General features: G+C 32.2%; 2 protein-coding genes across 2 annotated transcripts; one reads left to right on the top strand and one right to left on the bottom strand.

Moving 5' to 3' along the window:
- On the bottom strand, positions 598-3244 carry LOC109334107 (NAC transcription factor 29-like). The gene is made up of 3 exons (XM_019569679.1): positions 3073-3244; positions 1675-1961; positions 598-1056 (listed from the first exon to the last, which is right to left on the bottom strand). The coding sequence occupies exons 1-3, from the start codon at positions 3242-3244 to the stop codon at positions 598-600; spliced, it is 918 nt and encodes a 305-aa protein (XP_019425224.1).
- Positions 9974-15954, top strand: LOC109334746 (dnaJ protein P58IPK homolog). Its single transcript, XM_019570671.1, has 9 exons — positions 9974-10214; positions 12010-12175; positions 12779-12980; positions 13140-13300; positions 13387-13480; positions 13590-13802; positions 13973-14053; positions 14590-14808; positions 15405-15954. The coding sequence occupies exons 1-9, from the start codon at positions 10097-10099 to the stop codon at positions 15609-15611; spliced, it is 1461 nt and encodes a 486-aa protein (XP_019426216.1). The 5' UTR covers positions 9974-10096; the 3' UTR covers positions 15612-15954.

Below are 15954 nucleotides of genomic sequence, written 5' to 3'. Positions count from 1 at the left end.
AAAAAGAGAATTTGTCATTAAGACTTCAATTGCAATACATTATTCTTGAAAGAAAATATAATACAAATAATACAATAATTAACAACTAAAGGTCTGTTTGTGAGTTAAATTTTGGAGGAGAAGAAGAAGAGAAGATTTGGGAGTCATCTTACAAATGTATTTCTTAACTCTCAAACCTTCTATTTCCCTTGAAAATCAAACGCACAAATGGAACCTAAGTTGCATTATGAAGTACTTTATTCTCAAACCTAACTCTCATGTGTTACAATATCATGCGACAAAGTAAATACCTAACTTATTCACCTATGTGCATTCCTAAGTGCCGAAAAGATTAATCACACATTCACACTATACAAACATAAAACGGATTATATTCTTGCTTAGACATAGAGTCTTCACTACTAATCTACCCATGCAGAAAAGGGTATACAGTTTCTACATATATATACTGATATACACACAAACATATTGCATGCATGTACTTAAATTCTTAAACTACTCATGTATATCCTTTAAAGGCTAAGCTATTAAGCTCTTGAGGTTGTATTATTGAACTCCACTGGTCAAAGTTGTTGAAATTATAGCCTTTGCTAACTTCTACTGAAGTTTCTGCTTCTCATCATGAACTTGGTTTAGTTTCTTATTAGATGGATCATTGGAGATAGCATAGAGGTCGAACTGATTTTCTTCAATGGCTTTTCTCTTGAACGGACTAATAAAGAAGCTTTCTGATGCAGATGCTAAGAACTGTGCTCCTATTAGGTTTAAGTTATCTTCATGCACTGAACCATATGCTTTTATATCATCGTTGCAATGGAAGCTTGTGCTTGAGGCCATACCAATGGAATTAGGGAGAATAGTATTAGAAGCAAGAATATAAGGTAACATTGGATATTCATTGTGAACAAAGTTCTTGAGAACTGGTTCAGGACTATAGTTATCATTCATTTGTTGAAAGTGGCATGTTTGTTCATAACCAAGTTCATTTGAATCTTCCCAAGTGCTTTTTAGGCTGCTGATTTTTTTCTTAACCCTGCATAGCACGCAATCATCCAGCTGCAGCACAAGGAGAAAACAAGAACAAAAAAATTGTCAAAACTTCATAGACTTTGAACCACCACTTTTTTTAATATATATACTAAGTACTTAGACTTCTCAGTACATGTACATGCTTTTTGTAGGATGATTTTAATTTTGATTTTCATAAAAAATGGTTTTGTTTCTATAGAAAGTGTTAAATATATTTGGATTGGTAGAACTTATCTTATCTATGATTTAGTTAGTTTTATATATATTGTTATACAATAAATTATTTAGACTGACTTATATTTGAGTTTGATTAAGATGGAAATTGGTGATTTTCTTCCCTTATTACTAATGTTAATATCAATGCTTAAGAGAAGAACATAACATCAAGACAGGAAAGAACGTATGTCAAACTTGTAAGGATATGAAATCATTTTTTTATGAGGAACAACATCAAAATTGCCAAAGTTTATAGAAACTCGGAGCATATTCAAGTCATTGTTAAATACTTTCAAAATTGATGTAAAAGATCAGTGTAAGAATATAGGGATTGCTAATTGTAAATAGGTGGTGAAAATTTTGTTATGTGTGGGTAACATCATTCAATGTTTTAGTTGATGAAAAATTGAACTAATGCATTTGACCTACTCTCATAGACCCTCTTTGTTTGGAATTTGAGATCATTGAATCATGCAACCTATACTCATCCATTATCCACTCAGTTTTAGATCCTTTAGGGTGGTATCCCTTATAAAAGAAAAGCGTCTTCTTCACTCCAATGTTCTTCATATCACATGAAGTGAGAATAGGTTTGTCAGTTCCAGTAGCCTTCCAATAACCTGAACCAGCTGCTCTATTAGGCCTCACTCCATTGGGATACTTCTTGTCCCTTGTAGTAAAGAAATACCATTCTTCTTTCCCAAACAAAGCTTTGCCTATGAAAAATGAAAGAGTAGTATTGTTATTAGTACAATAAAAATGACAACTTTTATAATAAACTTTCATTTTATAACTCAAAGTACTAAACTTTAGTAAATAGTTTAGCTATTTTTGTAACACCCCATCCTTGACATACGACTTTACGGTCTATGAATTTATTGAGCATGTTACCTATTAAGCTTAAATATCTTTGCATTATTTTATTCCTCTTAAAAAGAGTCTCCGCGACTCGAATCCATGACCTCATGGACTTATAGCTATTTGTTTCATTGAGTCCTAGTAGTTTAGTGGTAGCGACTCAATGGAACAAATGACTATAAGTCCATGACGTCATGGATGCGAATTGCGAAGGCTCCCTTTAGGGAGATAAAATACTGCAAGGGTAGTTAAACTTATTAGGTGACACGCTCAATAAATTTATAGACCTAAGGGGTTGCATATTAAGACTGAAGTGTTACATTTGCATTATATATTACTAAAGGTTGCACAGAAGTTGTTGGGCATACATATAGACGAAGTTAAATGTCAAATATTCAATTCTTGGAAAAGATAATTATGTATCTCAAAATAGATTATTTCTTTACTTATTGGGTGTGGATTATACTCTCTAGTAATATAAAAAAAATGATATACATGAAAGTTTTTTAAAATGAAAAGCTAGAGCATTCCTTTGTTAAACCATTAAATACTTGAACAAAAAACAATGCGAAAAAACTGTATAAATCAAGACAAATTGTTTATCACATACTTTGGAAGCTCATATGGATTATATCTACTTGAAGGATCATTATTTATTAGTACAACTGAAGTTGACAACTTTTTAGACAAATTTTCATTTTGTAATACAAAGTACTAGTAAAGATGTCTAAGACAAATATACATGAAACATCAACACTCTTTTTAATATACTTTTGTTGTTGGATAAAATTAATGTGAAACTTACTAAACAAATAGCGGATTCGTGTGATTGGGGTATTAATCGCATGAATCCCAAACAACTTTGAACATGTTATATAACGTGTTAAGAAGTGTATTGCTAGCATTTCATTAGTAACTACAATGAAATCAAAACTATATAAATTAATAATGCAATTATTTAGCACATACCGGGAAGTTCCCATGGATTATACTTGTAAAGATCTATCTCTGCAATGAAAGAAGCAGGAAGTGGAGATGATGTTACTTTGTTTCTCAGATAATGAACAATAAGTTCCTCATCAGAAGGGTGGAACCTAAATCCTGGAGGGAGTTGGATTTCAAAATTAGTATCTTTGTCCATACCAATATTATCTATCTAAATTATTGTAACCTTGGAAGGTGCATGGTTATATATATATATATATACATCTTTATCTTTAGATTGCATTACGTAATATGGGGTAATAAATTAAGAAAGCAACACATTTGTCTGATCATTTTCAATGACCAACATTCTTCAAAGGGGATACCATCTAATTTAAGAGAAATGAAATGGACAATCTTTTTAATACTCTCTTTAATATGTTGTTCATTATTTATTAAAAAAGGTGACAAAAAAATTGTTAAAAAGAGCAAAAATGTTGCATTATTATATAATTTATTAGGAGTAATATTTTATGTATATCCAAATAAATAAAGACGAGGTTTGATATCCATTTGATTTCTTTACGAAATTATTGGAATTAATTATAGAAATAAAGAGTTTAATATATATATATATATATATATATATATATATATATATATATATATATATTTATTGTTAGTATAAAGTTTTTACACGATCATTTTATTTTCCTTTATCATTCATTTGTATTACTTTTATTTAAAAGTCAATATTAATTTAATTAATATATGAATGGTATAGATTGTCAATAATATATAAAAAATTACACTTGTTGGTACATATATACTCTAAAAAATAATGTGAGCCATATCTAAATGTATACTTAGTCAAATACAAGATTCAAATTGATTAACCAATAATAAAACTGCTATTTCAATGATGATATGTTTTACTTGGTAAGTTAGACAAAAGATTGAGTTTGTTGTCGCTAAAAGCCGAATGTAATTACAGGATACAGCCTGGTTTTGAAACTAACGACCAAGTTTGTCACCTTTCTGCATTAAATAATCTAATATATATTAATCAAATTGCTTATATGCCTCATGTTAAAAGAAAAATAGTTACATTTCAGAATTAAATATATGCCAATTGTAGATTCGTAGTACTGTTACCAAGAATTCAATATAGTAGGCTTCTTCTTAGTTCAAATGTTGGTAATAAGTTTTAATTATAAGTTAGTCCAAAAATTAAGGAGAAAAATCAGCTGATAAATTTATAATATCTGGCTATGTGATCATAATTAATTGGAAGATCATTTCCACTAGGTGTATTTACTCAGGAAACAAATATGAAAGATTTGTAACGTAAGATGTGAGAAATTGTTGCAGCAAATCGTGTGGCTAAAGATATTTAATTTTTCAAAGCTCAATAGGTTGGGATGGCAATGGGTATCCGAATTCATAGGTATCACCAAAAATTATCCATAATGAATCAGATATGGGTCTATGTTTTTCGATTCATGGGTAAGTGAGACCTGAGATTTTAAGACTCACGGGATTGGATCCGGGTAATGAGGTACTCAGACCTAGGGGTACCCGGGCCTGCTATTCATTCCTAAATATATATAAACTATTAATCTATAATGTTATATTATTAATTCATATGTATAATCTAATATTATATTGATTGAACAATTCTTATTAAATCAATTTTACTTCATAATGTTGAAATAGTTAATTTAAAATGTGTTTAAAACTTCAAATTATGCTTTATAATTTTTACTCCAGGTCCAAAAAATAAAGTAGTGGGGCGGATCTGGGTAATACATGTAAGAATGAGATTGCAACTAAGAGGGGGTGAATTAGTTGACTTAAAATTATGGTTACTTTTTCTGCAAAAAGTAAAAGTTAACGTGCAGTGGATAATATTGTAGAACATAAACAAAAATAAATTAAAGAGGTAAGGCAGAAGAGAGTACACAAGGATTTTATATTGGTTCACCTTCTTGTTCACCGAAGGCTACGTCCAGTACTCTTGCAGCACAATATGAGTAGTAATTATAATATCTCACCCCGAGATCTTTATGTACCTTACACACTCACTAATATTTATACCCTTGGAAAACACATTTCCAAGTAACTCTATCCTCTTTCTATTCACACCCTATGAAAGAAAGTTATCACAATGAATGAAGAATTTGAATGATGGCTTTGGATTGCATTTACAAGTATGAAATATAATAACACTTGCAATCCAATCAACTCTTTTGTATACTTAGTAATAATGCTCTTTAAGATTATAAAACTTTGAAACACTTTACTTTAAGTAACTTCAAAAAATAACTTTTAAAAGTTTGAGTGCAAGTTGCAAAAAGTGTAGAGAAATAACTTCAGAAAAAGTTTAAGAGCTTTTGGAATTTTTTATAAGAGTTGTGTATATGCTGTATTTTGTGTTGTGAGAGTTAGAGTCTTTATATAGACTTTCCAAACACCCATGGTGTCTTTCTGAAAGTGTAGGATTTGTTTGAAGTGAAGAGATTTCGTTTGGAGTGAAAACATTTCATTTTGAAATCTGAAATCTCATGCAACAGTCTTCAGTAATCGATTACTGATAGTGGGTAATCGATTACTCAAACTCTCTATCCACTGTTTATTTAAAAACGAATTAGAGTAATCGATTACACCATTTGGGTAATCGGTTACTCAAATTTTGCAAAACTGGTAATCTATTAGTCAAAGGCATTAATGGATTACTCTGGACAGTTTTGAAGTTGGATAACTCTTTTTCTCACACATGTAACTTGTTACTTAGATGAAGTAACCCGTTACACATTATTTTAAAATTATTTTGAGTATTTTTAAAGTGTTTCATTTTTCTTTAAAAAATAGTTTGAGCATTACTACTTTGTATATTTAAGAGTTTTAGGATAAGAGTACCTATAGAGACTTAATCTAATTTTCTTGAAGCTTTAATCTTCTTTATCTTCATAAGTATTCTTCATTTTCTTCTTTTTGGTGATGTTGGTGTCTTCATCAAAACCTTGCCAAGGTCAGGAGCAAAGATCTTCTTCACAATCTCCCCCTTTTTGATGATGACAACCCAAGATCTTCTTGATAGTGTAATTTTCTTGAGATCAACATACTTTGAGATATGTTTGAAGTTTTGACTTGAGTATGGTCCCCTTATCTTGTATGCTCCCCCTATCTTTTGGAGTAATGTGCCTGAAATATAATTTTACAGAAAATACACTCTAACTTTTCTCCCCATTTTGACTTCATCAAAAAGTAGAAAAATAAAGAGATTTCATCACAATATATAGCATACATACACTTTATATAATTAAGATATAACAATATTGTAGCATATATTCATGTAAGGATATAGATAAGTATTGCAATGCATAAATCAGATGTTTCAATCAAATATCCAGGAATGGAACAATAAAGCATAAAACATCATAAAGTAATTTGTCCAGGAATATGCCGCAATAACTTTAAAACAATAGATAAGTAGAATTAAAAATTTGTCCGAATTTTGGAAATAATGCGTCCATGGAAGTGTTCTTCAAACACTTTGCGATGTTCCTCATTAGCTAGAAGTCTTGTCAAATCCAGAGGGTTTCACTCCAAAGATGTTGTTCCTTGACTCCTTTGAGAGGTATTAGAGCGTTGTTTCTTTGATCTAGAAGAAGAAGCCATGGATTTGGATTTTGAAATTTTAGGTTTTTGGGTTTTTGGAGATTTAGGGTTTTTTTTATTCAAGCCACTAATCACGAAAGTGATTGGTTAAAAGTGTTTGGAATCGAAAATGTGATAGGAATGGACACAAAAATCTCTTAAAACGGATCAAAAACAAGGTTTTTAGACGTTTAGAGTCTTTGAGAAGTAGAGAGCACGAGTTGAGTGAGGAAGATGAGTTTTGAAAAGTTAAAAATTGCAGAAATTCCATATATAACAGCACGGGGTAATCGATTACTCACTTTGAGTAATCGGTTACTCAAATTAAAAAAATTAATTTTTTCAAACAACAGCTCAGAGTAATCGATTACTCACTTTGAGTAATCGGTTACTGAAACACGTTGTTCAACCCTGTAATCGGTCACTCTCCAGTGTAATCGATTACTAACCCTAGAAAAACTTATTTTAGGCAAAATTAAGCTATGAAAATGATTTTTAAGCCAAAAATTTAAGTTTTTGAACACAAATAAATATATTTAAGATCAAGTAGACATAAGATAATCATAATGAAACAAACATATAATCATATAAGCATGTTAAGACAGGTAAGCTTCATCAAGAATGCCTAATTCAAGTCTAATTTTGTAAAAAGGTTCTTTTGCCAATGGCTTAGTGAAAATATTTGCAAGTTGGTTATGAGTATCAACAAATTCTACGGATACATCTTTCTTTTGAACATGGTCCCTTAGGAAGTGATGCCTTATATCTATGTGTTTGGTTATAGAGTGCATAATAGGATTCTTTGTAAGGTTTATATCACTAGTATTATCACATTTCAGCGGAGTGCAGCCTTAGTCTAAGCCATAATCTCGTCATTGTTGCTTAAGCCACAACACTTGGGTACAACAACTACTTGTTGCTATATATTCAGCTTCAGCAGTGCTTAGTGCAACACATGTTTATTTCTTGCAAGACCAAGAGACTAAAGCATTGCTTAAAATGTGACAAGTACCACTTGTACTTTTCCTTTCAGATTTACATGCGGCAAAATCTGAATCCGAATATCCAACCAATTCCATATACTTCATTTTGGATACCACAGTCCAACTTCAGTTGTACCTTTAAGATATTTCATAATTCTCTTAACAACAACTAAGTGTGATTCATTTGGTTTCGACTGATAACGTGCACACAGACATACACTAAACATGATATCAGGTCTATTGGCAGTTAAATATAGAAGAAATTCGATCTTACCTCGATACTTTGATATTTCAATATTTTTTTCACTTTCATCGGTATCAATGTATGTGCTAGATCCCATAGGAGTAGATATTGGCTTGTAGTCATCCATATCAAATATTTTCAGTATATCGCTGCAGTACTTGGTTTGACTCACAAAAATGCCATTATCGAGCTGTTTGATTTGTAGTCGAAGAAAGTAGTTCAACTTTCCCATCATGGACATTTCAGATTCTCCTTGCATCATTTTGCCAAATTCACTACACAAACTTTCATTAGTAGAACCAAAAATAATATCATCTACATAAATTTGAACTAGTAAAGTATGATGTTTATTTTTTTTATAGATAGAGTAGTGTCGACCTTCCCTTTGGTAAAACCTTTTTCTATAAGAAAAGTTGTTAGATGATCGTACCACGCTTGGAGCTTGCTTTAGACCATATAGGGCTTTCTTTAACTTGGTTGGCTGGAATCTGGTCCATATGGCGGTGCAGAAATGATTTCATCTTTAACAACAGGAGTGAGTCTATGGAGGAGCTTCTGGATGAGATAAAGGTTAAGGCTTGATTTTGGAAAAAAATCAGATCAAAGGTTCCTCTATGTCTTGGTTTGAATGAGTCTTTAATCTGATTAGTTGCTTGAAACACTACTATTAGTCTCCTCTTTTGGTCTTAGTCTTAATTTGTTTCTGGCATCCTTTGTACTCCTTGTGGAGCTATACAGTCTGTTTTTCTAGATGTATTTTATTTATTTTAATTAAAATTTTTACCTTACAAAAAAAAGAATATGGAATAAAAATGATCTCTTGTATTGTAAATTCTCATGGGTTGTGGATGGGAATTTCACCAAAAAAAATTCAGTTCTCCATGTACTCCAAGGCCCACGCATAGGCAAAAACAAATTCAACCACTCATTCTATTGGATTTGCAAAAACATAATTATAAATAAAGAATTGATGTCCCAAACTATAATCTAAATTTTCTCACACATCAATAATAATAAAGTAAAAAAAAATGATTAATATTTATTTATTTTAATTGTCTTGTCATGTTTTCGTTGATGCACTAATGATTTAGGACATCAAATATTTGTTCCCTCATTATACCTTTTTTAGAAAAGTGCATAAAAAGACTCTAAACTTTATGTATTTTGTAATTTGATATCATAAATTATTTTTTCTTCCTAATTACTATTTAAACATTAAGTATTGATAAAATTGGTATTTGTATAAAGATCATATTAAATTAATAACAATGAAAAAGTTCACCATTTACATTTCCTTTTAATTTCGATAGTTAGATATTTTTTATTTAATTTTATTTTATATATTTACAAATATAATTGTATTAACCACTTTTAACTCTAAAATTTATTTATTTTCTCTCAATCAATTTTGTATTTTAATAACAGTTTTATCCGGATATCAACATTACTAACCTACACTTATGTATTGCTATTGTTTGAGTTTAAATGTTGTGATTTCTTTGGTGACCTATTAGTAATTTAAGAATATATTTACAAAAGGACCAATTTTGTAAACTCATAAAGTTTAAAAGGTAATGATGAAAAAAATAATTCATAATAATTACTCACAAAAGACATAAAATTTAGAAGATATCCATTATGTAGCATAGGAGTTAATCCCATATAAATTTTAATAATATACCACCTCTACGAATAGCTCTTAATGTCGCTTCCCTCCATGTGCATGCCTTCAAGCTTAGCTTTATGCAGTTTTCCTTTTTGTATTTTGTTTAAAAGCAGTTATCCCATGTTTCCCATCCCACCAAACAAAACTCAAAATAAATAAATAAATGACATGGCATTTTGACATAAGTCAAAGGACGTAGCAGATTCTTATTGGACTGTGTTTTACACAGGTAATGCCATAAATCTGACGTGGAGACCAATGATTGGTGAAAACTACGTGGGGTAACATATAATGCGTTGTTCAGTTTCTATCTTCCAAACTCTTCCATTTCCATCATAAAAAAAATCATATAAAAATTAAGACTAATCAATTTTACCCTCATAATATTAATAACTAATTTGCAAGTAAATATATTTCCTTAAATTAAAAACAGTCCCCTTAACTTCTTCGTTTTCCTCTGTTAATGTTTATGTAACACACCAAACCTTGATTTGTGAATCATAGAAGAAGATCTCAATGCTTAACCTTGTTGGTTTCTCGTTACCAATGGAGGGAATGCTCTACGCAATTTTCATACTCAATTTCGTTTTGGTCTGCCAATTCATTCTCCTTCAACCTCTTGTTTCTGCTTCAGGTACTACTTTCTGATCTGTTCTTACCCATTTTAATTTTATAGTTGTTTTCACATTTTTCATAGTTAAATTTTATAACTTTAATGTTTTCAGGAATTTTGTTTTGTGGGTCGTGGTTTTTTTGGTCCTTATTGTCGTTTTTTGTGGTATTGGTTTAAATTTTGGGTCTTTATGTATGTGGATCCTGTAAGGAAGTTATCTATTTAGCAGTGGAGTTACTATATGCATATTTTGTATTTGTGCTAATGCGGATTTGAGTCTTGTAAGGAAAATGGGTGTGTTTGATATAATAGAGTGATATTAATCGAAATAGTGAAATTTACATTTTTGCTTAAGACATATCATCAATGTCATATATAAGAGGGTGAGCATCGACAAAACAGTAAAGTTGCTGCTGCCACGTGGCCTCCCAAATCCCGGAACTAACCTCTCTAGTCCTCCAGACCCGACTAGGTGGGAGTCTGGTGCAATGAGTCACCTATTATATGAATGTCATCTAAAGATGTTTGACTATGTGACACGGCATGGATAATCTGTAAGAATTATTCAGGATTTTAGAGTGACAGTTTCATGGGGACTTTCATTGTATTCTAATAGTACTCATTAAAAACTAAGGAAGCATTAACAAGATGGCAAGGCCTTTGTCCGATGTTGCTTGCTATGCCATCGGATTTGGTGTGCGTTTGACAAACCATCGAGGGATTGGTTTGCAACTTTTTGAACATGTTTGGCAAACTCTTTTGTCAATTAGCTCTAAATATGTTTAGAACCCAAACCTTGGTTGAAGACGCCATTAAGCAAACCTCTTTTTGTGTTTTCAATTACTCCTATGCCCATATTACTCAGAAATTGATGGTTGCTCCATTCTTTTTCACTGTTCGTATCCCCAATTTGGTGATTAACACTGTCCAAACAATATTTATTTACCAAACCACTTTTAACAATAAAGTATCTCAACATAGATCAGTTACTGCAAACCAAATTTTAATCAAAACCACATTTGTAAAACCTAGTTCTTCAAAACTCAATTTATATGTGTTCCTAAATACACATATGGTAGGGAAGAATGGTACATACACCAAAGTCAACATTGACATGTTTTTGAAGTCAGCTATTGAAGATCGTGCTATGCATGTATGCTAATTCTTTTTATAGAAGATAGGAAGATTTATGTCATAGCAAGTTTCTTTCTAACCGGCACAGGATTGCCTTGTCATCTTTCTGTTACAGTAATTTTATTTTCTGGTCTTTTGGTTGTATGTTGTTTTCTTTGTTTACTTTTATTCCATGGTTTGTTCTTAATCCCTCTCTGCAGTCCATCTTTGTTACATTTTACATTTATCAGCTCAAGAAAAGGTGTAAGCGGCATTACATGACGGTTTACCAATCAAAACATGGATGCTTTTTATTGATAAGTACTATAGTATAATATCATGAAAAAGAGGATGGAAGGTTGAGATAAATCTTGTACATATTTTATTGGACCATAGAGAAAGTGTGAAACTAACAAAGTAGCACTGTAAAGTGAAATTTCAGTTACAATACATTACCAAGTTGCACCTAAAAACTTGTTAATTCCACTATGTTGTGGTACATGGTAGTTTTAATCTCCATTAAATTTTATAATTTAATGAGGAACTCACATTTCTCAACCGGGGTAGATTAAATAAAATTGAAATGTTAATCCCACTAGAAATTGTTGTTCCTTTTAACTTCTGTAGAAGTTCTGTAATGTTTCAACGTCCAATTGCTGCCTTTAGCCTGAACAGACTGTTTTTTTTTTCTCAATGTGATCAGGTGGAAAACCTGGAAATTCTGCGGAGTTGTTTGAGAGGGTATCTGAAAGTATAAAAGTGAAACGTTATACCGAGGCACTTGATGATCTGAATGCTGCAATAGAAGCAGATCCAAACCTTTCAGAAGCGTACCTTTTCCGTGCGTCAGTTCTTCGTCAGTTATGCAGGTGTGTTTGATTTGCAAGTATTTAATCTCCCCCTTCTCATGTTCTTGAACATTAGATGATATTCCTTGCTAAATTGTGGGTCAATCATTTGAAAGTGTTATTTGATAAATAAAGCCCATCTTCTCTTGGCTTCCTTTATCTGTTTCCCAAGGACAGGTGATACTGTCAAAAATCAAAACCAATACAATATGATGCTTACTAAAATGTATTTCTTTTCAGTATCTCCTTATTCGAGGTCAAGTAGTTTTTGACTATGCTGTTGCTGTCTTGTAGATTTAATACTGACTAGTGAATAGTTTAAAATTATGTGTATTTTAAAATTTTCCACCTTTTTTACGATTTGAGGGGTCCCAAGCCTTCTTTTTAAGTTTTTATCAATCAAGCATTATGAAGACAGCAGCTCGTATTTATTTTTTCTAATCCTTCTAAATGTGAATAAAGAAGTGACGGGAACCCCCTTTTTAGTTTCTGATCGTTTTAGAAAGTGACCATCATGTCAAGCTTTCCCTCTCTAATCTCCACCCCGACATAAGAAAATAAAAAAGAATTTTCTAAATCTCCAAATTGGAAAGATATCATTCAGGTGCTTTTTGGCTAATGTAGATATGAACAATCTGAGAGGAGCTACAAAAAGGTTTTGGAGTTAAAACCTGGACATTCGACAGCAGAAAAGGAGCTCTCTCAGCTGTTGCAGGCAAAAAGTGCCCTAGAGACAGCTCAGTCCCTATATGATTTGGGCAACTTCACAAAATCTTTGGAATATATTGATAAAGTTGTTCTTGTTTTTTCTCCGGCTTGTACTAAGGTAACATTTTGATGATCTTCCAGTTTCATTAATGTCTCTTCAGTTTCGTGTTTCAGTGGTTGTTATGTAGTATGAATGTAAATGCCTAAGGTGGTGGATTTGGGGAGTAAGTGGTATGTGCAGCCAGAATGTTAACTCTGTATGCTTTATTTTATGCAGGCCAAGCTTCTTAAAGTGAGTTTGTTGATAGGTGATAAAGACTATGAGGGTGCCATTGCCGAGTCTGGGTTTATTCTCAAGGAAGATGAAAATAATTTAGATGCATTGTTGTTACGAGGTCGTGCATATTACTATTTAGCTGATCATGATGTTGCAACAAGGTTTGTCTTGTGGAAAATATTGTTGAATTCTTTTAGCATTCTTATAACTTTTTGATATAATGCATCTTACGAGGACATATATTCAGGCATTTCCAGAAAGGTCTCCGTCTGGATCCAGAGCACGGTGAACTGAAAAAGGCATACTTTGGATTGAAAAATTTACTCAAGAAGAGTAAAAGTGTAAGCCTTGATCTATTGTTCTAGTTTGTTTTCGCATTTATCTCAAGCTTATTCCCCTTTCCGAATGCTGAAGATTTCTTGCCTTTTTATTTTTATGTGCTGCATAAAGGCTGAAGATAATGCGGGTAAGGGTAAATTACGTGTGGCAGTGGAGGAATTCAAAACCGCACTTGCAGTTGACCCTGACCATCTTGCACATAATGTACACCTTCACCTTGGCTTATGTAAAGTGTTAGTTAGGCTTGGCAGAGGAAAAGACGCCTTGAACAGTTGTAGTGATGCTCTTAAGATTGATGAGGAGCTTACTGAAGCTCTTGTTCAGGTCCGCTATAAGTTTAAATATCATTATACTTGTTTTGTATGTTAGCATATTATCTCTTCATTCATTGATGCTTTGTTGAGTGATATGGGACAAATACCTTATTGGAATAATATCATATCCTATAAACTGCACTCTGTTACTTATTTGGTGTCTATATTGCACTGTTGTAGAGGGGAGAAGCTAAACTCTTAACGGAGGATTGGGAAGGAGCCGTGGAGGATATAAAATCGGCTGCTCAAAAATCTCCTCAGGTTTGTTATATATTTTAAGCTCATATAGCATATTCCAAATCAATATGATAAACTAGAATATATAAGCCGTTTTGTGAGGAATAATTATTCAAAGTTCCATATTTTATTCTTCTTCCTCTGGATAAGAAATCCTTGAAAAATAGAAGAGAGTAGGTGAGTACATTAATTAAGGATAATGAATACTTGAAAAAGATACAAGAACACATGAAGTCTTTCTATTGCTTTCTAATTTTCTCGACAATGATGTGCCTGAATTCATTTGGGTTAATCCCTTAGTTCATCATTGGCTGTTAATTTGTTAAATTTTCTACAATGAAGTCTCCTTGCCTTTGATGCGCTCTTTGTTGGTTTGGACTACGTGGATAATTGTTAAACTTGTATTAATTAATTTAAAGAGGGTGTTTGTTTCGGGTTACAAAAAAGATATTACTAGGAATATGTGACATAATATGGTTCACTAACACTACAATAACTTTACAAGCTCAATATTTTTGTTGTTTATGTCTTTATGAGTAATAGTTTGTTGGTAACTGCAGGATAGGAATATCCGTGAAGCTTTAATGAGGGCGGAGAAAGCTTTAAAGATGAGCAAACGCAAGGATTACTACAAGATTTTAGGAATTTCAAAAACTGCTTCGGCCGCCGAGATCAAACGTGCCTATAAGAAACTTGCTTTGCAATGGCATCCAGATAAGAATGTGGGCAATAGGGAAGAGGCCGAGGCTAAATTCCGAGAAATTGCTGCTGCATATGAGGTATTAATCCTGAATATGTTTGTTTTCTATATTTCTGTATTCAGGTAGCGTTTGGTAGATGTACTAGAATTGAATGAAAGTATGAAACATAGCATTAGTTTTATTCCATGTTTGGTAAAGAACAAATGCTAAAAAGTGCAATATTTTGGTTTGACTAAAATGGATGGAACCAAAGAAAAAACAGGACAGGATCATTATATTAGGGCGTGTTTGATTTGCAAAAATGTTTTCTATTTCCATTTTCTGTTTATTAATAATCTCAAAATTACCACCTTTTTTAGTCTCTTCATTTTTTAAAATATTTGTGTAGGAAACAGTGAAAACATTTTATTATTTTCTCATGGAACAAAATGGAAACAAGGTTGTATTTTGCAATTATTAATTAAAACTTAAAATGTAAATTAAAATCATTTTCTCAAACCAAACAAGACATGGCTTGTTCCTTTCCATTTCATTATTTTCCTTTGTGCTTGTCAAACGCCACCTTATTGTGGCTACACAATCATTTTTTTGTTTGTGGTGATTTTTTCAACTAAAAAAGATCTGATATATGAATATCTTGTTGTATAACCACTGATTAGTGCATTGTGTTTTAGATTCTTAGTGACGAAGATAAACGTGTGAGGTTTGACCAAGGGGAGGACCTTGAAGACACGGGAGGAATGGGCAGTGGTGGCGGAGGTTTCAACCCCTTTGGTGGTGGAGGGCAGCAATATACTTTCACTTTTGATGGTGGCTTCCCCGGTGGTGGCGGCGGAGGCTTTGGCGGAGGCTTTCCAGGTGGTTACGAGTTTCATTTTTGATTAGTTGAAGATTGGAAAGTTACAACAAACTTGATTGATTTCTTGAAGGGACCACATCAATACTATTGACTAATCACTTGCTAACGGTTGTTGAGATAGATACATAGGCCATCATCATCATCCCAATATATGCTTGTAAGATAAGAAATGTACTTTAGATGAATCTTATTGCTTTGTGGTAAAGTGATTGGGGTGGAAATGTTAGTTAAGGAGGCACCCTCTTGATGTAGCCCCATTTTGGTTTATGTGGTGGTTGTTACCATGTACCAATGACTTTATATTCTAGGTAACCATAGTACTTTTTTTTATGTATTTAAGTCAATTAAATAGCTTCACAATTTCA

This window comes from Lupinus angustifolius, chromosome LG19, assembly GCF_001865875.1.
Source record: "Lupinus angustifolius cultivar Tanjil chromosome LG19, LupAngTanjil_v1.0, whole genome shotgun sequence".
Classification (NCBI taxonomy): domain Eukaryota; kingdom Viridiplantae; phylum Streptophyta; class Magnoliopsida; order Fabales; family Fabaceae; genus Lupinus; species Lupinus angustifolius.
The sequence above is the reverse complement of the archived record's forward strand: the minus strand, read 5'-3'. Positions and strand labels throughout refer to the sequence as shown.

What these genes read in the sequence shown, in the direction of transcription:
- LOC109334746 (XM_019570671.1), top strand. Translation starts at nt 10,097, where the DNA reads ATGCTTAACCTTGTTGGTTTCTCGTTACCAATGGAGGGAATGCTCTAC. An exon ending in GATCATGATGTTGCAACAAG is followed by an intron (nt 13,301 to 13,386) that starts GTTTGTCTTGTG and finishes ACATATATTCAG; the next exon opens with GCATTTCCAGAAAGGTCTCC. An exon ending in TACTCAAGAAGAGTAAAAGT is followed by an intron (nt 13,481 to 13,589) that starts GTAAGCCTTGAT and finishes TGCTGCATAAAG; the next exon opens with GCTGAAGATAATGCGGGTAA.
- LOC109334107 (XM_019569679.1), bottom strand. Translation starts at nt 3,244, where the DNA reads ATGGACAAAGATACTAATTTTGAAATCCAACTCCCTCCAGGATTTAGG. An exon ending in TAATCCATGGGAACTTCCCG is followed by an intron (nt 1,962 to 3,072) that starts GTATGTGCTAAA and finishes CATTTTTCATAG; the next exon opens with GCAAAGCTTTGTTTGGGAAA. An exon ending in AACAAAGAGGGTCTATGAGA is followed by an intron (nt 1,057 to 1,674) that starts GTAGGTCAAATG and finishes CTTGTGCTGCAG; the next exon opens with CTGGATGATTGCGTGCTATG.